Genomic DNA, 21,497 nt, shown 5'->3' on the forward strand with positions numbered 1-21,497 from the left:
ATTTAAACACCACATAACGTACAAATATTTATGTGTATACATACATATATATATCTAAATATATATAAATATACCCAATTGCAAGGCAACATAAGATCGGTGTAAATATGATAAACAATTCGTCGTTTTGTTTCTTAACTAATAACATGAAAAAAAAAAAAAAAAAAATCTAACAAGTAAAAATAAATAATAGTATTTCATTTTACAATACTTTTTTTTCAAATTAGCCTGCATTTACAATTTCATTTGTATTTCTTTTCTATACTTTCAATTATATAATTATATAATATTAAAATGACAGATGAGATCAATGCGAGAACAATATCTTGTCACATTTTATAATAAGAAATATTTAGATAAATAATAATAATAATAATAATAGTAGTAATAATAAAATAAATAATATAATAATACAAATTTTTTTTTTTTTATATGTATAATAAACTATTACTATCTGCCAGTTTAAATTGTATTCTAGGCAATACATAAAAGTGAATTTTTTAGAGTACCAGCTATTCCGATCATACATATAAAATCATTATATATTCGTTCTAAATTCATAATTGACTTGAAATAATGATTAAAAAAATAACTCACTATTTCATTAGTATGCAAAAAGAGTTGTACTTGAACAAGGAAATACCCATAATGATAATAAATAATAATCATGTTTGGTGTTGCATGAAATCGTTCAAACAGTCCCTGATTGAGTTGAAAGAAAATAAATGTAAACGTCATATTAGATGTGGAGTTAAAAGTATATTGAAATATCATAGATAAATTAACAGAAAAAAATATTGCTTGCAATAAGTGGCCCAAAAGTTCTAAATGAAAAACTAACAGAATACCAAAAATACTAAAAATAATAAATATATAAACCTATATAATAATAAAACCAATTGTTAACAATTATGACAATGGGTGTGCGAACATGTCTAAATGATCAAAATTAAACTACAAATGTAACAAAGAAAAAATAATAAATTATCATTTTACAATTGCACTTAGGTTTATTGGGAAAAGATTAATTGTTTTTATAATTAATAGGCGACGTCATTTTTATTTTTAATCTATATACAAATTATATGAGAAAATGAAAAATAATATTTTTGTTATGAAGTAAGAACTATTTTTGTTTTGAAGGTTATAGACCCCAGGGATATAAAATTGTTATTAATAAATAAAAATTCATTTTGAAAAAAAAAATAACAAATAGAAAAAAAGAAAATATGTATGTATATTGTATACTTGTTTGAAAAATGTCTAAATATTTATCAACTAACATAATAAAAAAAGGAAGAATTAATTTAAAAAAATTGTTTAATCAATAACTAACAATTCTCTTTTTCTCTTCCTATGATAATACGATAAATCAAACTGATTAAAAAAAATAAATAAATAAATAGAAGTAAAGAACCACACATACCATTTTAACAGTGATAAATCACATCTAAGTAACATTGACAACTGATTGAATTATATCCAAGGAGGATGCCTATTCATGGGATCATGTACATTTAAATACCCTGGTGGTGGGAAACCTGATAGTCCTTGGTGCAACATCATAGGATGTCTCTGTAAGAACTGTGAATAAATATCTGAAGGGTTGGGTGGATTGTATGCTTCCAGTGGTGGAGGAGCATAGCCTGATGGAGGCCTTGCAAATGCAAATGCTGGATTTCTTTCTTCTGATTGTGCTGCTGCTGCTGCTGCTGCTGCAGCTTGGTCTGCAAAATAGCCAGTTGATCGTATTTCATTTAAATAATCTTGATAGCCATCCTTGATAGCAGGATTGAAATTGAATGGTCCACTTGACATAGGTGGTTTCACAAGGGGTGGATAGTGATGTGGATAGGGAGGGTCAGCACGGGGTGGTTCTACAGTACGAGGGGGTTCCACTACTGCTTGTGCTGTGGTCACTGCCATTGTAGATTGTGGTGATGGCAGTTGTGCAGCAGCAGCAGCTTTCTTCTTTTTACTTGTTTTTTTGGCTGGCTTGGGGGGTAACTGTTCCATCATTAAAGATCTATTCATTTCCATTTTTGATTTTGTCATTTCAGCCACAGATGAATTTGAAGGATAAGCTGGTTGATTAGCTTTCATCATGTCTGACATAGATGTATTTACATAAGTCGGTTGATTTGCTTTAATCATCTCAGCCATAGTAGGACTGGAATAAGTAGGTTGACTCATTTCCATTTTATTTTTCATAATTTCTGCTACAGATGGTCCAGGATATGTTGATTGATTGTAACGATAACCAATGTTCTCTGGTAAAATATTTGGTAATGGACGACCAGTTGTAAAATCAATATTTTGCGACTTACCTGACATCATATCTTGAATTGGATGTGGATATGGTTTACTATGTAGCACAGGATAATTGTAAGGCCGTAAATTGATTTGATCTGGGTATTGTTCATAAGGATTATTATAATTAAGTCTTGGTTGGGAAGTTGGTTGCTTAAAATTAGGAGGAGGTATAAATTGTCCGGATGACGTTCGACTTGCATAATTCAATGGAGCAGTTGTATAACCTACAGCATCTTTAGGAGGATTTGAATAGTTCAAAGGAGTTGAAGTGTAGTGTGGTGTTGGTGCTGACACAAAAGTCTGACTAGGAGCTGTGTAGTTGAACAGTGAATTTGGAACAGTTTTCTGTTCACTTTCACAACGGTCACGAGCCATTTGTAAATAGTTAAGACTATTTTGATAGGTTACAGGTACTGGTGGATGTTGGTGTTCCATATTTTGCTGGTAAGGTGGAAGTGCTTGATCGTTACGTGGATAGCCCATCTGATAGTTTATTTCAGAATTGAAGTTAGAATTAGGCATCTGACCTGGAGTAGGTACAAATACTCTTTCTTGTTCCTTGCTAGCATCAGTTGGAGTGAACGCCATCTCTTGAGGTCTTTCACATTCATTGTAAACGCGTTTCTTTACTGGGAATATATTTTGAGTTTTAACAGGTGCTGTAGCTGCTGTTGGTGATGGTTGTTGTTGTTGTTGTTGTTGTTGTTGTTGTTGTTGTTGCTGTTGTTGTTGTTGTTGTTGTTGTTGTTGAGGATATAATTCAGTGTATGTATTTTGAGGTGAACTTTGTTGTGATCCAATGTACTGGGAGTAAACATTTTGATTTTGCTGATAATCATCTGCTAAACTGGCAACATGCTCTTTTGGACTATTGACTACATTATGGGGACTATAATAAGGACTATTACTTGAATCTTGTGGACTCAATATTAAATGATGTGGACTTTCTTTAGGACTATTAACAACATTGTTGTGTGGACTACAACTAGCATCATGAGGGCTTCCGACAAAATTACCAGGACTATCACTAGGCAAGTCACAAGGACTAGTAAAAGTTTGATGTGGACTTTGTCCGTGTGGACTTGCTGTCATTACACTAGAAGGATTTCTTGGACTACAGCTACTGCTCTTATCTGAATTTGGCCTAGCAAAAGCGTCTTGATAGAAACCAACTTTAATTGGAGCATGAGGAATGTTTAAAACATTTTGATAAGGTTTTAATTGTTGAGGAGAATTTCCAGACTGGGGTGATAGGTATGGTTCATCTAAACTAGGCCGAGGAGAGTTCCAAGAATCATTTTGAGAAGACTGTTCAGAAACACTACTACCTGTACTTGTCTTTCTTTGTCTTTTAGGAGCTGGCTTATCTGGCGAAACTAACGGCACAGATATGGTTGTCTTCTTAATATCCACAGTAGACAAATTTTCTTTTTTATCTGTATCTTTTAAAGTATAATCATAAGGCACCATATCGTTCATAGCATAAGCAGTGTACATTGGAGATGTTTCTACAGTTTCTTGTTTGCGTTTTGGGGTCGGCTGTGTTTTTGGAGCTCCAAATGCTTTGAACCATGCACTGAGATTTGGTGTTGCTTTTTCAGGTTTTTCTTCTGGTAATTCTGTCTTGACTTCTTCTTTTTTTATGACATTCAAATTATCATCAGGACATTTTTCAGGTTCTGTCTCAGTCTTTTCTAAATCCTTATCTTCACTTGGTCTCTTTGAAGAAAATCCCATGAGGTCAGTGTTTAATACTGTGCCTAAACTAAGAGTTGGTGCTGTTTCTAAGTCAGCTTTAATCAATTTTTGTTTGGCTGTAGTTTGGCTATCATCTGATTTGTTTGATATTAGGTTACCTTTACTTTTACCTGGCTGTAGACGATCAATTGTTCTTTGTACTTCTCGCTTTCGTTTTAAAGGCAATACAATAGATTCTTTTGTTGGCCGCTTTTTTTCCTTAAGTTAAAAACATTAGTTTATTAATATTTTCAAAATAAATTGATTTATTTTATTAAATAGCATACTTTGAAAGGCAAACGTGGTTTATCAAGCTTGTGAGCTTGACGATACTCTGCATCTAAACGAGATGTGACTTCAGCGTCATCCAGCACTGAACCAGCTAAAGTAGCCATTGGTGAATTACTTGCTGATGAAAAGCTTGGTGTATCATCTAACCATTTATTTATATCCTACAGACATAATTAATCAATTAAGACAATAATATTATAAGTATTTGTCAACAATTTTTTTTAATTTACCCTTAATGTCTGCTCAGTAACTTCTTCAAGTGCTTGTACTTCTATTGCACTTGTATTTTTTATAATCGTACTTTTCTTTATTTTAGGTGATTCCTTTGCTGCTTTTTTTTTCGATTCTAATTTGGAATCTAAACTGCAAGAATCGTCATCCGTTTGATTTATCCCATTTTCAAATTTACTATAAGATAAAAAATAGTATATATGTTGAAAACATAAGAACATAAGTTATTAAAAGAATTATTATTATATGAATTTACCTTGAGTCTAAACACTCTCGTAATTTCTCTTCATTTTCCTTATCAGTATTGTTACAAGATTCTTTACTACTAGTACTTCTCTGTCGATTTCTACCTTTTCTTGACCTCATGGTTCCATTTTCATACCTCTTAAGATATGCCATTTCATCATCAGATCCTTCAGACATCTCCCAGTCTAAATATTTGTGAACCCCCAGGTTGAAAACTCTTTGTAAATTTCCACACATCACTGTATATTCTAAAATGTAAACACCAACATAAAATCTAAAAATAATTGGATAATTGTATTAATATTTTACCATTTGTAGATCCATTGTATTGTTTACAATTTGCAATAATTAATTGAAAATCATGTTTGAACTGACTCAATGTTTCATATAACCCAGCATTAAGCTTATCCTCCATTTGTTGAAGATCCATTGGAGTTTTCACTACCCTGTAGTAACTTGGAGCTATTTCTTCATCAACTGGTTCAAGAAATGGCCAAGCATCTTCGTGGTCTTTTAATTTGTTCAATATTTTGTACATGCCTATTTGCAAATCCTCAGCAGTAGATTTAAATCTAAGAAGACATGTTATATAATAAAATTAAAAGTTACTTTACATTTAATTATTAATTTAAACTTACCCAGTTTTAGATGTAGCTTTAGGTACAGGTTTCTTTTGTGAACCTTCAATAACAATTTGACCTGTAGCTGAAGCTAATGAATTATTTGTTTGTCGGCCTGCCACCTTAGAACTACTCGAAGAATACCCATGACTTTCAGCTTCACTATCTGATAATCCTTCTTCTTTCATTTTAGGTCTTTTCTCTTGATGTTTTTTTCGATTTTCTTTTTTTTTTATTTTTTCTTCATGCTCGCGGCATAAGTCTTCATACTTTTTTCTTTCTTCTTTTTGTTGTTTAAGTTTTTCCAGTCTAGTAGATTGCCTACGTGGTTGCATTTCTAACATGCGTTTCCTTTGCAATCTCTCTTTTTCTTCAAATAAACGGGGAATTTCAGGTAAAAAGTCTTCAGTGATTACTTGATGAAGAGCTTGAACATCTCTATTTTCTGAATCCTCTGTTTTTAAAGCTAATCTTTCCCAATCGCTTTCTGTAAAACAAACTACCTGCCATTTCCCAGAACCTAAATCTAATTCATCTTCTGTATCTGAACAAACAGGAGGTTCACATTTCTTTTTACGCCCTCGTTTTTTCTTTTTCTATTAAAAAAAAAATAAATTAAATTTTACATAATTAATAATAACAGAAAACATTTTAATTTCTTACTTTTTTGGGAACTACTTTTTCATAATCTTCCCTGTACAAACGGGTACCATAAAAGTACCAATAAGCTGACTTATTTTCATCATACCCTAGAGGATGCACTCTTAAACTATCAGAGTCAAGATTCTTAAGTGATTCCATGACATCGTCTGCGTCCAATCTGAAATCGCACAATGCATGGAGTATTTCCACTTTTGTTCGTAGTGGCAAAAACTGGAAGTCAATATCTGTATTGAAGGGGTTCTGGAAATTGTACTCCTAAATAAATATTAATCATGTAAATTTTAAACAATATTTTTAATTTTTGTAATAATACACTAACCTTGCATTTTTCTCTAAACAGTCTTCGTAAAAACATTTGATAGTTGAAAGTAGATATACTGTTATTGCCAAAGCAGCCAGATAACAATCTAGCAATGAGCTCCTGTAGCAATGAGTTGCCATTGTCCTCAGTTCCATCTGTCAATAAAGCTGCTTCTAAATCCTGTAAAATTATTAACAATTAAAATTGTAAACTAAAAATTAGTTTGTCTTACTCACTTCTATGTCAAAGTCAAGAAGATCAAAGGACACGCGAAACAAAGAACAGAAGTGAGCAATACTCGGAACTTCCCACCATGAATGAATATCTGAAATCAAAGAAAAAGTTTATAAGATTGATGAAAGTTGTACTTTTAACGAAATTATATATTTATGTAATGATGACCTACAGTATAGAAAAATAAATTACTATAATTATGTTAGTTGTGTACTTGTGTTGTTATAATAGTTGTCATAATTTACTGTGTGAAAAAAAATATAAAAATAGAGGTACTAGAAAACACAGGTAACTACTGTATATTAACACAGTTAGTAATTACAGATTGAATTGATTCGGCTATTTTAATACTTGTCGCAGAAAAAAGAAATTTAGTAAATAAGGTCATGAATTACAAATATTTTGTCATTTGGAATTTCCAAAAATACCGTATATAATAACTAATAAGGTCATTAACAAAATAATAGATAAATAATTTACCGACAAAACGACGATATATCAATTAGTCGTTAATCAACTGTAACTTAGTACTCGTGATTTAAAAATATTTTATAAAAATTAGAATATTCTTGTAGAACATTATTAAATTTAAAACTTTAATTATATAACAATTAAATTTAAATAGTAAAATACATTCATTGCTCCGCTCAGAATCTAAAATTAATATCAAAATGTCATAGAGAATACTCAAATATATTATTTTTATTAGTACTTCATAATAATAAAATGTTTCCTAAACTAATTTAATCCAAGGTTGAAGCCAACTATTCGAACGCCGGGGTTGCTACACCAATGAATGTAGTAATTGAAAAAAGTATGGATTTTTAATGTAGGTACCTATTAAATTAAATTTATTAAAGTTAAATAATATTATGAGTTATACAGTTTGGCTCAATAAAAACAAATACAAAAATAATTCAACTAATAATGAAAATATTGTTTTTCTATATTATATTGATTTATGATGAACTAGGAACAAAATAATATGTATTACAAATTTGTAAAACATTTATGGCGCGAAGTGTTGCGTGATGCCTGTTTATGTTTTATATAGGTGATATTATAATGAGGCTTTAAAAGTAAGTTAATTTTATTGGAGATACACTGTGTATACTACTATAAAATGGATAAACAATTAAAGAAACTATTATAAGATAATATAGTGTAAAACACTAAGTAAAAAATAATGTTAAGTATCATAGATGTGATATAACAATAATTCCTACAGACGTATTTAAGCATATTATTTTTAACTTCATAAATAACGGATAAAAATATAAATCGTTAGGTTAGAATCAAATTAATGATCAATATTTTATAAAAAAATATTATAAACAATAAAAATGTGTTACGACATTTAACGTCAAACCTGTATGTAGTTTGACGTTAATTAAATAAGCAGTGCGATTAAATTAGGCACTTAGGTATATTTATGCTAGATGTAAATTAAACGTTACAATTAAATATATAATACATATGCATTTTATATAGTAATAAATACATTATAGATAAGCTAAATGCGAACTATATTGTATATGTTTGTATTTGTTATTAAAATTAAATTTAATAATAATAATATAATTATAAGCAGGTACCTATCTACATTAAAACTCAACAGAATCTATCTAGGTAAATAGTAAATATTTATTAACTATGAAATCAAATAATAAATTAAATTGAATTATTTAGATAATAATTTGGGTTACTGTAAAACAATCAACAAACAAATCGTAAAATATTAAGTATTAGGTATGTATATAGTATATAATATATTAAAGTACATACAAAAGTCACTAAATATATTTTTAATGGAAATAAGTGTAATGCATATTAAATACTATAATATTATTATTATACAATAACGCTATAATTATTAATCAGCAAATTCAAATCAACATAAAATATTCAAAATCGTAAATCTTGATAAAAAAATGAATAAGAAAATCAAAATTACTTAAGGTAAGCAGACAACCTTCAATGGTATATTAAAAAATATTAACATTGGTATACATATATAAATTAAAAAATGATAACATTACATCATCAAAAATTACATAATTGAGAAAATGTTGGTCAATTGTTATTGAAATAATACAAGTAAATTTTAATAACATTATAAAAAAACAAAATTCAACATTTAAATTGAAAAAATTAAATTAAAAAATTGATACGGGATTAAAATTACTTAGATACATATATGTACTATATATATTTATATAATATATGATTATAAGCGAAGCCTTGAATATACAGGAATATGAGAGAAGGGATCCCAATACATTTACAACCATATTTTATACTGTTGATGCGATAAAGGTCTTATATTGAAACCTAATTATTTAGTACTATTATAGTGCTATATACGAGAAGAACTAAAAAACTTAGACGAAAATACAAAACTAGCCGATATTTACTAATTGTATATCTAGGAATCTGTTATCAATGTTATCATAATAAATAAATGTGATATTGTTCAAACCGTAAGCGTGAAAAATATAATCTATATAAATATTTCGCACAATACCTAATGTAAAATACTATTAGATTATAATAGATTATAATATTATGTTTTAATTATTTAATACATGGACAAAAATATAATTCAACTCTTTTTATTCCACTTAGATTTTTGAGATATCAAGTTAGATAAAATAAAGAAATACTGAAAGGTTAGAATAATAAACAAATCTATTTACAATAAAATTTAAAATTGTTGTAACTTTCTTGGTAAACTCGAAGCTTTCTTTGAAACATATATTAAAAAAACTTAAATACCATAATCTAATAATACATGGATAACAACTAACAAGTAACAACTATCTAAAAAAAAAACAAAATAATATATTTTTTAGTAGATAGATATAGGTCAATACTCAATATAGGTAAGTAATTAACTCAAAGTATAATAATTTATGTATTTATATTTAATATCTTCTAAAAGTGTTCACTAGACAAAATGTAACTGATATTCAGTTTTGATTTATGTTTTTTTATTTCATCTAGTTTTTACTTTTGAGCACATATTATGTGTAAGTAACATTTATAACTTGATAATTTCTTAGATATTGATTTACAACAGCGAATAACAAATTTGGTATACTAATTCAATATTAACAAACTAAATAATATTATATTTGTTAGATTTAAAATAAAATAAGTAAAAACGAAAGAAAATAGTAGAGTTGTACAACATCTGACGATTTTACCTCGTTATTGAGTAAATTACTGTCATGCATATACGAAAAACGATTCTGAGCGAAGACGGTCTGTCAGCCTAAATTCCTAAATTTAAATATTATGTGATATATTCTTATTGGCATTTAAGTATTTATTTTACTATTAGTAGATTGAATTAGTTTTTGTGGAAACAATGCATTAAACAATACCAGTATAAATATATTTTACTTGATTTGGACAAAATTTGAATTTGAGATACTTTTTTATTAGTAAATTGTCTTTATTTTGAAAAATTACGATATATACAGTTTATACGATAAATAAAATGTTTGTAGTTAACAGATAATTATAGCTAAATTAGTTGAAATACACGAAGAGGAAATCACACATTTATGATACTTTTTGATATTATTAAGTACTTAATCAGTTATCCAGTTGCGTCACTAATTCCTTTTGAAGCATCTGTGGTTGAGGTTTTTAAATACTTATAAAAAAAATCATACCTAGGTATCTTTAATATATTTAAATCGCTTCAATAATAACCTATGAGGAACTTTATATTAAATTTTAAAGCTTTGTAACCAAGTAACCTTATAGACCAGGGGTGAGCACAATGAACCTCGCGAGCCGTATGCGGCTCTTGACATCAAGCTTAGAATACAATTATTAATTATGTATTTAATAAGCATCTCTTAACAATTTGGCTCGCTTAGAATTAGCTTCATAAATTTGAGGCTCTCAAAATTAATATCAGTGGCCACCACAGTAGACATTTATGGAAAAAACACTAAATCTGATCTGAATCTAAAATTGATTATTGTTGAAACTAATTTTGCATCCTAAATACCGTTTTCCTTTTTAGTTTTTTTTTATCTCGATTGTTTTGAAAAATACTAAGACTCAGGGCCGGATCTAGCATATTTTTACCCGGGACAAAATATAAAATAAGCGTAATAAGAAAATGAAACTGCGCTCCGATCAAGACTTTTGTCCTAGTGTCCTAAGTGCCCCGGTTCGTCCCCTAGAAATTTTTAGATTTTTACTTTTAACCAAAAAACCACTCAAAGTTTAAAATCAAAACACTTTTGCTGACCCAAAAGATGACAAAAGACCGAAAAACATGTCATTGCAAAAAAAAACAATACACATTTTCATCGCCCCGTTCAAAATCTAAAATAATATATAGGTATACAAGGAATATAACTAATAAATATAGATAAACCTAAATATTATAAGTTGGTATTATATGCTATTATCGCAAAACTTTATAATAAAATAGTTAACTATACATTTACTCAAATAAAGTACTATATATTATAATTTATGCAGATAAATATAAAACAAAAACAATAAATTTAAATCAATAAAATAAGTAAAAATAATTGATAAATAATAGTAATTTTACGTATAATAAAATTAGATGATAAAATAGACCCGTTTTTATATAAGTAGGTAATATAGCCAATAGCTATATATAATTTAAAAGTAATAAATAGTATTTCACAATAAGGTATGTATAATACATTGCATGTTGTATTCATTAAAATAGCAATTACAAAATTAAAAGTACCTATACACATATCTAAACATTACGTAGGTATATAATCTAATCTAAAAAATATATATAAACGGTGCCATTATTTTTTTTTTAATAAGACATACTACCTATATGGAATTTTAAATGACAATATAACAAATTAAATATATATAAACAAAATGCAATATATTAGTAAACCATTAAGTAATTAATCAAAAAAACTAAATTATATTATTATAATCATTCATAGTTTGTAGTAAATCTATAACAGTTTTAAAAAAAATAGCTTTACCACATTTTACTTTACCTTTTTAGGTTTTTATGGAATTTTTATAATTTACCGTGTTTTTCATACAGAATTTCAATTAAAAAATGTTGTATCAAGGTTAATGAGATTAAATTTCATAAACTAAAAAAAACAATATGATCAACATTCAACAGATATAATATAGGTATGTAATTATTTCATAATCATTTGACACAAATAAACCAAATTCATGATCATCGAATCATCAAATCTATATAATATCATCGACATATTATAAGTACTATATACTTATAAATAACTAAAACAGTATAAATATATACATATATATGCATTGTGCACAATGTATGTTCAATTTTAAAGATTTTATATCAATTTTTTTTTTTTTAGATTTTTAGTGAATTTTAAATTGAATCTAATACCTTAAATTCTCTTAGTGCATGAATGCAATTTAAGTAAAGCATTTTTTTAGTTTATTCAGCATCAAATTCCCAGCTCCGGAAATAATAAATCTCTTGATTCTTAAAAATATTTATACTGCATGCATATTATATAATTATACAAAAACAATTAAAATTGGTTGAGTTAGGTAAAATATAATACCTTGTATACACAGATAAAAAAAAATTAGATTTTTGTGAACCATAAAACGAAATTCATATTTGGGCCACCCTGCAGTCGTAATTTATATGATGGGTAAACATATCAACACTCAAAGTTTCAAAGAATCTTTTGATATTATTTAAATCAATCAGGTAGTTCCTGAGACTATAGCGCGTCCATACTCGATGCTTTATAATATTAATATAGATTTGGGTATATATTAGTAATTTAATTTTTATATAAACTAAATTTTGCTAAAAACAATTCGTTAACATTATAATATAATAATATTACTAATTGTTATTAACTTATAAGTCAATATAAATGTACCGTAGAACGATGTGATTTATGATTCGTATTAATATAAATAAAATTTTAAAGCTAAACTTTATTTTTAAATTTTAGTTAAATACTTACTTATAAGTAATCTTGTTGTGTTCAAAGATTTAGTGTTACAGCTAAAATTTACATGTATTTTAACTAGAAAATTGTTTACACATTTTCGACATCTTAGCGAATTTTTTAAAAAAAATTGAACCTATGATTAGATATAATTTGTATTCTCGATGTATTTTAATTTATGTAAAATCAACTTATGAAAAAAGTACTAATTTAATAAATGTTCAAGCTCTTTTTACCCATTAAAAAAAATATCATTACCTATAATTCAAAAAAACATTATTCTAAAATCTATATACTAATTGCTCCATTCAGAATTTAAAAATAATATACTTTAGACATTTCTGGGTATTAATATTTAAAAAACTTTACACTTAAATAAATAAGTATACCTATACATATTATAGTAAAATTACAAAATTCTGTATTACGTCGTATATATACATAAACTACTTATAACTATCTATTTTATAAATAAAAAACTTTTTCAGTTACATTAATGTAAAAAATCTCCAAAAGTTTCAAGTACAATCACCAGACGAAAATTGTATGTATGAATAACACTTTAGACTAAAAATAATTTTTATATTTCCTAAGTGGAAAATCGCATAGTGCTACCGAAAAACACCAAAAAAAATTACTAGTAAAAATCTTAGTAAGCGCAGTTTTTAATTAAGTTAGATAAGAATCTTTAATTAACACAAAACTATTCGACGAGGAGAGGCAAGGCAAATGCCAAATTCCCAACAATCTTTATTCCTTAATTCAATCACGTGTGCGAGTAAATTATTTGTAACATACCACTATTTTTTACATTTTTACATACTACCCGTTCAAAAAATGATTCCGACAATTCACCAATAAATACCAGAAGACAAGCTCTCGTATTAAAAAGGAGGTAATTATTAGTTATTATTCTAATTTTTGGTTACCTACTGACTATTATATATTATTTATTAAGTATCACGTAAATATAACGTGGTGCCAACTTTAAATCACAATAACATGTATTAATAAACTTAAAAAACTACAGGTTAAATTTTAACGTATTGTGACAACTGAAGAAAAAACTTGAGATCGATTTTTACAATGATTCAAATTTAGATAATATATTTCCATCAAGTTTGTTCTCTTATACAATTATTAATTAACAACGCACAACAATAGTATCTTAGGCCGAAATAATAATTAATACATAACACATAACAGCAAAACCAGAATATAAACTTCACAATAAGAATTTTAATATTTTTTATCAGACCGTTGAGTATACGTTACTAGACACAAGTACGTAAACCAAACCACAGTATTTTTTAAACGGAATAAGTACGTGCAACCATTACGATGTCTGTACGAGCACTGATGATATCTGCCGTCAGGAGCCGCTTGCTGCTATGTCGACTTCTGGGCAAAACGAAATGTGCGTGTGCGTGCGAGAGCAACCACCTCCCTCTTTTTTTCTTATTTCTTTTTTACCACCAAACAGCTACCGATTACTTTATGCTTATAAAGTTATTACTTAAAACAACGTGGTGTCTGCCTCTGCTGTTTGATGTTCAATGTGATAACAGATTAGTGAATAGTTAATATAGTTGAATTAACTACCAATAAAAATCATTAATAATAAAAATATTATTATTTGTATTATTCAATTTGTTGTGAATATAATGATCAGTTATTGGAAATAAGTTTAAACTGCATATTATTATAATGTATAATGAATTCATTGTTTTATAAATGCACAAAATTATTATTTTACTTATAAGTAGCGTTTATACATTTTTTAACCAATATACTCAATAAACAAACAACTCGTTGATTTATACCAATTATACCTAATATGTTACCTACTGGCTACTACTAATACAATTATGTACAAAATATGTCCTCTACAATTTTATCTAAAACACTGTATACCATCGATATAACTAAGACCCGCAGATTCTACGTCATGGGGTTCACGAGGATTTGAGAAAAAAATATTGAAAGATTAAGTATAAGGTATAAGATATTATAAATCAAAATTTATAATATAATAGGCTAAATCTTGTTCAATCATAATTGATAAGTAATATATATTGATCTTAAATGTAATAATTCTCTTGGATTTCAATAAGAATTAAAGTAAAAACAAGGATTTTTTAGTAATTCTATGTTGTATTTTATGTGTGTGAGGCAATAATTATGATAACAAAAAAATATTTTCTACTACAACTACATTAATACATTTTATTTATTCTGTGCATTTACTACATTAATACATTTGTACCTAAACCGCGTATTTCTAAACTTACTTAAGACCCATTTTGGAGCCCTTTTCTTATTTTTGTATTGAGACCCCGCGTTTTATATCACCGCAGACATATAAAGTATAATTAAAAATTGAGAAACAAACAATATTGTATCATATGAAACAACCAAATGTAAAAAAAAAAATTACTTAATAATATACTTCAGACTTCTATCAATTTTTTGTAACAAATTAAGTATACTTGTTCGGAATTCTGGACTTAGATATTAGTCATTAAATAAATTTTTTACTTTTCTTAATAATTTTAATGATTTTAATAACGCCTGTATATTTTATATAAAATGCCGGATTTATCACTGCAATAGCATATATTATAGGAATATACAACCATACAGACGACAGTAATAAATATTTGAATAAACATTAATTTTTGTTTTTATCACTTTCATTTTATGTATTATTTCATTCATTAAAAAAAAAAAAATTACTTAATTTCAAAATATTTTATTTTAAATTTTAACTACTTTATGATTTATTCAATCATTTAGTTTCTATAATTTTATAATACTATAATAATTACCGTTTTTTGTAAAATATATATTAGTAGTTATAGTTGCAGTTAAAAAAACCTATACTCATTATTCACTTCTAGGAGCCTCGGTGGCCGACTTGTGCGCAGAAGCGTGGCTTTACTACAACACAGCAGGCGTAACATAGTTGACTCGGTGGGGTTGACAAACGGGTGTTGTCTGACCGTCGCCTGACGAAAACTGGTCGCCGCCGAAGTTCTCTTAACGTTCAAAACAGAGTATAACAGGGAAAAATTGGTCTTAAATCATTTATCATATAAATATGATTGAAAAATAAATAAATTATATATTTAATACATTTTTATAAAAACATTCCTATTTTAGGTATTAGGTATAGTATTGTATATTATTTATTATTAAATTTAAATTTTATTCCTTGGTAATAGCTAAATAAATAAGATATAATTTAAATATTTCAAATTTTTCAGTAACGTCACGTGATTTTTACAAATTTCTTAAATACTGTTCGGAATTTAAAAACTTTTGAAAATTATTAAGTTTTAAATTAAGTATATTTATCGAGATCATACTTCAAAATATTTATTATTGTACCTATGCTATGTAAGGAGTATTCTAAATAACAGAAACTACTTTTTATAATTTATATTTAAATACATCATAATCTTTAAAAAATATCTTTATAACAATTTACAATTAAAAAGGATATAATAAAATACGTATGTATAACCACAGAACACTTTTTAAGGCTTCAACTGCATAAACAAAAATCGAAAAATTTAAAATATAGACTTATAGTATTTTTACATAAAAATTTAGGAAATTAAAAACTAAAATTGATTCTAGCATGGTTGGCGAATCTCACCAAGTATTACATATATTATATTATATTACATCTTACACGCGCAAATTAATTCAATTAAACATTGTATTTTTTTATTGTACAATGATTTTCGGTATTTACTTGAATAAAATAATAACACCCAAGACCCATCAATTAACATCAATGTTAGAGATTATTAATTATAATTTATTTGATACATAGAAATACTTGAATTAAGCCCCCGTTATACTATTATGCTTATACAAAATTAAATTATATACATTTTAGGAGTTCTATTTAAAGGTACTGTTACTTTTTTTCAATTTTCATATGAAAATTTTAATTGTATTTTACGAGTTTTCTGATTTTTAACTATGAGGTACTTATTAGGGCTACTTTATTGCTTAAACGAATTAAAGCCGTTAAAAGTAAGTTGTAAAATTGATGTTTTGCAAATTATTAGGTACCTACCTTAAAAATCTCGATTTTGAAAAAAAACAATAAATATTATCCACAACGGCCACATTGAATAATTTAAATATAGATATTGAAATATTTACAAATCTATGCATTTATACACAAGCAAAATACATAATAAATAATATATACTACACGAATAACGTGTAAATAAACAGTAATGACTTATTGTAAATATAAGAATAAAATATATTTAGGTAGTCAGTAGGTATACATTTTAAATAATGGAAAATTAGTGTATAATTAACATCCGTACGTATATTATATTAATATATTAATCGTTTCAATATAAATAAAAATAAAGTAATATACAATTACGTAGATCACCTACAAGATACTACACACAATTTCACAAACAATTCATACAGTTAACCTTCAAAATTAGTTGAAAATATTATAATAGTAAGTAAAAGATGTATTGGTTGATTATCTGGCGATTAGTGAGTATACTTGAAATAAAAATAAACAATGGGCATCGCTTGACACTTATTATTTATACATTATAAATGACTGCAGAACACATTTTTGAAATGAAACCAATATGTGCAGCTGTGATGGTTGTATAACTTATGACTTATTTTTACGAAAAAATATATGAATATATAATGAAGAAACACATTATGAAAATAAAATATTGTTCCAGCCCACCACCATTCATTCTCGCGAAAAGTAAAAAAAAAAAACCATTAAAATAGGTACTGATTAAATTAAAATTAATATATATTTTAATTTGCAAAACCAATTAATATATGAGGCATGTTCAATACATAATTTATTATGATTCTGTGATAGGAACAAAATGAAACAGAAACTTAGGTAATTGATTTAAAATGTATATGTGTTACTTGTTCTTTAATAATTATACATATAGAATCGGCAGTATCGCGCTACCGTGCTGGAAGTATATAAAATAGTTCAATGTCAATTACATTGCGTTCAAAATTGGTGCGACAAAGGTTTTAATCTTTATAAAGTATAAAATAATTTACAAAATTTTACTTATAAAAATTTTTGATTTTGCATGACTGTCCAGGGACCTAGGATAGTTATACCTTTGTCTATATCATACATTTATTTACTATTAAAATTGCGACTACACGTCCATGCCGTACAACAGAAGCAGATCTAGCACGCACGACATCAAGTAGGCGTGGTCGTTATTTGTTATACGGCGATTTTATAAAAAAAAAAAAAAAACTAAATACAATATTATGTCGAATTACTGTTGTAAAAGTGAATGTGCCAAATTTTTGTATTATTCAATAAAAAAAAAAAATTAAACCATCAAGTGTCGTCGGTCATCGCAATTGAATACTAAATGTAATATATATATTAAACTGTTTAATATAGTCATGTCGAATCCAATGGATCAGTTGAATGTAAAGCAAAACACTACATGAAAGTAATTTCACCGGATTAGTTTAAATAATTATTATGCGAAAAAGATAATGACAAGATAATACCACCTGCACAGTGCGCAAGAACGTGAAATTATGTGTATTGAATAAAAGTAGTAAATCATTGTATTTTACCAACACCTTGGAAGATAAAAATATACATTTCACGTACTCGACCTAACGTATTTTTAAAAAGGCCAATAACGAAACAGAATTAAAATGCATATGTACGCTCCGATACACGTGGAATAGCTGTTCGGTTTTACCGACACGTAATGCCAGTTTTCTCAAAAACGTTGGAATATAGCTTGTCATGTTTCCGCGATAGTATTGAAATAACGCATTGTCGTCCAATAAATATTAAACTTATCTCGTTTCATTTTCCATTAAACTCGGACTAATGCTACGGCGTGACGGCGGTAGATGAAGATGGGGGCTGCTAATGGCAATAATTAATAAATAATGAATATTGTGAAACATTTGCACAGTGAGATGTTTTAATATTACTATTAATGCATACGAAGGACAGTCGTGGCAATAACAGTAGAGAAACTAGTGTACATTATCTCGAACGAAATGGTGGACACGAAGACCTACTATTTTTCAACTACTTCCACGTGGAAATAAAAGAAGGGCAAAAATATCAAGCAATTTCTATTTTCGAAACTGACCCCACGACACCGCGAACACGGGACAGAGCCGAGACACACTCGAAACGACATACGGTTAGCGGTCAAATAACCTAAACAAAGCAAAACGCTGTATTATACTACCACGAAAATATATAGTTTCGAAACGAGATCGTCCATACGCGGCGACAACCACACGTCACAATGCGCGCAGTTATACGGGGCGATCATAATTTATATACGTCGTACAATAAAAAAAAACATAAACGCCTTCAATATTACTAAGAGATTATTTGGTATCTATAAAAAAAATAAAGGAAAATAATTAACCATTTCACAGGGACAAATAAACAATGTACATACAACATATTATAATATGTCTTAGACACATGTTATTATAGATGAGTTGCCTCGATTTCACGGTAAAATCAAAACGAAAATTTCGGTACGTTTTCATACGAAAACGACACGAAACAGTGAACAGAATAATACCCAAGATATACCGAAAGCAAAAAAAAAAGTGATCTCCCCCCTCGAGAAGAACGGCCAAATGCCTCATCATAATTTTCGAAAACTTTAAATTCTATTACAATAACTCCTCTCCAAGTATTAAAAAAAAACTTCGTTTCCCCGACACGTGAAACGGAACCGGCACGATGAACCACACGAACGCACGTCGTACCCGTACGAGTCGTACGCACTGCGCGCCGAACTGAAAGAGAGACCCGACGACGATTATGACGTTATCCGCCGTAGAGATCTCGACTTACTCAGCTGTGGGCAGGCGGCAGCGGCAGTAGCGGGGGATCGGCGGCGGCGTAGTTGTTTGCAACGGGCGCGCGCTCAGTGGGCCCCAAACCAAGCGACGGCGCGCGCGGCGGCCAAGTGCACCACACGACGTAACTACGGCGGCGACGGCAACACGCCAACCGACGGAAACCGCCGCCGCCGACGTGCCCCAAAAAAAAACGTGTCTGTTATTACCTGCTCGGTGGCGGGCGGCCCCGTTTAATTTTCAAAGACGACACTGCGCGTTACTCGATAAAAAAAAAAACCGTACGCAATTGATACACCACGTGAAAGAGGCGGCCGTGGCCTGTAGTAGGATAATGGTCGTGGGAAAAAAAATATAAAAATTTGAAAAATACAAAAAAAGTCTACAGACCCGACGCCTCCGCGGTTGGTTTGTCCCGCTCGAGGCGACTGACAATTGCTGTTGATGCTTACCATCCATTTAGAAAAGTTGCTTTCAAATCGTTGGACTGTCCCCGATGGTCGACTGTTGTAATGTGCGCGGCGAAAATTCCATTTGCCACGAGAACGGCTGACGTGAACTCACAACTATACGCGATCACCGTCGAATGCGGACTGGAGAGTGCCGAGTGGAGAGGGAGCGCCAAGCGGGACGACGTACGAGTGTGCGTCGGTGTGCGAGTGTGTGTGTTCACCTCTCGGTCTACCATCGATGGTGGGGACGATGGCTGCGATGACGACCGACCGCGGCCGAACAGTTCGTTGCCGCCACCACCGTGAACACCACGGGACCGCCGCCGGATATACCGAAAGTCGCGCGCGCCATCGATGTCGCGTCCTAATGATATCGATATGATAATAGTGTGAGTTACAATATTATGTCGCCAACATCGCCAAAACTAATACGTTAATTTCGTCGCGGCCGCTGGCATTCCAAAAACTTTATTTATGTGCGTAGTGTGTGTGTGTGTGTGTGAGAGGTGTACAGTAACAGTAATAGTGTGCCTACATTTGAAAAACAAAATAAAACAATCTAATTCCCCCGGTTGTCGACAAGCGCCGTTGGCCGGACGTGTCTGTGCCTTCGAAACGTCGGATAATAAAATGTATCATTATAAATCGTTTACAACAATTATTACGCTGTGTTTTAATACTTTACTGGCCGTGTCGCACGCCACCCTTCCACCAGTCAATCGACAACCAACACACTACACACGCATACATATTATTATACATAACCTATCGATGTTCGCGCGCTGATACAATCGAAACAAGCAGCGGCGAACCACAGACGGCCGCAGCGCGCAATCGGTCGGCCGACGGGCGACAGCAGTGCCACACCGCCGACGAAGATGTCCGTTGGTCCGTCGTTGGCGTGGTTCGGTCCGGTTCTAGCGTGGCACGAATCGACCGAGAGCCGATCGTCTGCCGCCGTGACGTACCGTATTCGTATTTTTTTCGTTTGCGTTTCAGAACGCAAAAATCACAACCTACGTACATGGTAAACAACAATGTATTGTTTTGTAGTCTTACTATGCGGCGAAAAAAAATTTATAATATTTTAATACTTAAATAGGCAATACACGCGTGGTGCTATCATCACTAATATTATAAATAAGATACTAAGGAAAGTACTTACTATATTGTCTATTACAACTTAATAGCTTACTTTACTCACCAATTCAAAATCTATGCTGAACGCATTATAATATTTTATAGAAAGACTCGTTGGCTGATCAATTAATAACAATTGATTTAATTATTATGTTATCGTCAATATTTTTTTTAACCTCCGACGATGTCCACCATATCGTCATAATATTATGAATATTAATTTGACTTTTAATACAATATCATTAAGGTAAACGACATTTCAGTGTATAGAATAATTATTTTGTATAATATATAAACTATAAACAAAGCTATACGTATTACGTAGAATGTAGATTTATTTTAAATTTTAAATAACATCCCGGATAGTGTATATTGGTTATGAACGAAC

At 29.4% G+C, this 21,497-nt stretch overlaps 1 protein-coding gene across 3 annotated transcripts; it reads right to left on the bottom strand.

Moving 5' to 3' along the window:
• Nucleotides 1–208: 208 nt before the first annotated feature.
• Nucleotides 209–20,124, bottom strand: LOC132929824 (bromodomain-containing protein 4-like). 3 transcript variants are annotated; one of them, XM_060995414.1, is made up of 10 exons: nt 19,970–20,124; nt 6,639–6,727; nt 6,421–6,582; nt 6,102–6,341; nt 5,457–6,034; nt 5,128–5,390; nt 4,829–5,066; nt 4,572–4,749; nt 4,338–4,502; nt 209–4,269 (listed from the first exon to the last, which is right to left on the bottom strand). In XM_060995414.1, exons 1-10 carry the CDS (start codon nt 19,974–19,976, stop codon nt 1,477–1,479), a joined length of 4,713 nt encoding a protein of 1,570 aa, XP_060851397.1. In that variant the 5' UTR covers nt 19,977–20,124; the 3' UTR covers nt 209–1,476. The 3 variants fall into 3 exon arrangements, with proteins under 3 accessions (XP_060851397.1, XP_060851396.1, XP_060851395.1); XM_060995413.1 differs by having other exon boundaries at nt 4,829–5,057; nt 6,102–6,356; XM_060995412.1 differs by having other exon boundaries at nt 6,102–6,356.
• Between the last annotated feature and the right edge of the window lie 1,373 nt (nt 20,125–21,497).

The sequence above is a fragment of the Rhopalosiphum padi genome, chromosome 4, assembly GCF_020882245.1.
Source record: "Rhopalosiphum padi isolate XX-2018 chromosome 4, ASM2088224v1, whole genome shotgun sequence".
Lineage (NCBI taxonomy): Eukaryota > Metazoa > Arthropoda > Insecta > Hemiptera > Aphididae > Rhopalosiphum > Rhopalosiphum padi.

Bases quoted from the DNA above. Each gene is read 5' to 3' on its own strand.
- LOC132929824 (XM_060995412.1), bottom strand. The intron at 6,357-6,420 runs GTTAGTGTATTA...ATATTTATTTAG, and splicing joins TGTTTAGAGAAAAATGCAAG to GAGTACAATTTCCAGAACCC. The intron at 4,750-4,828 runs GTAAATTCATAT...TTTATCTTATAG, and splicing joins CGAGAGTGTTTAGACTCAAG to TAAATTTGAAAATGGGATAA.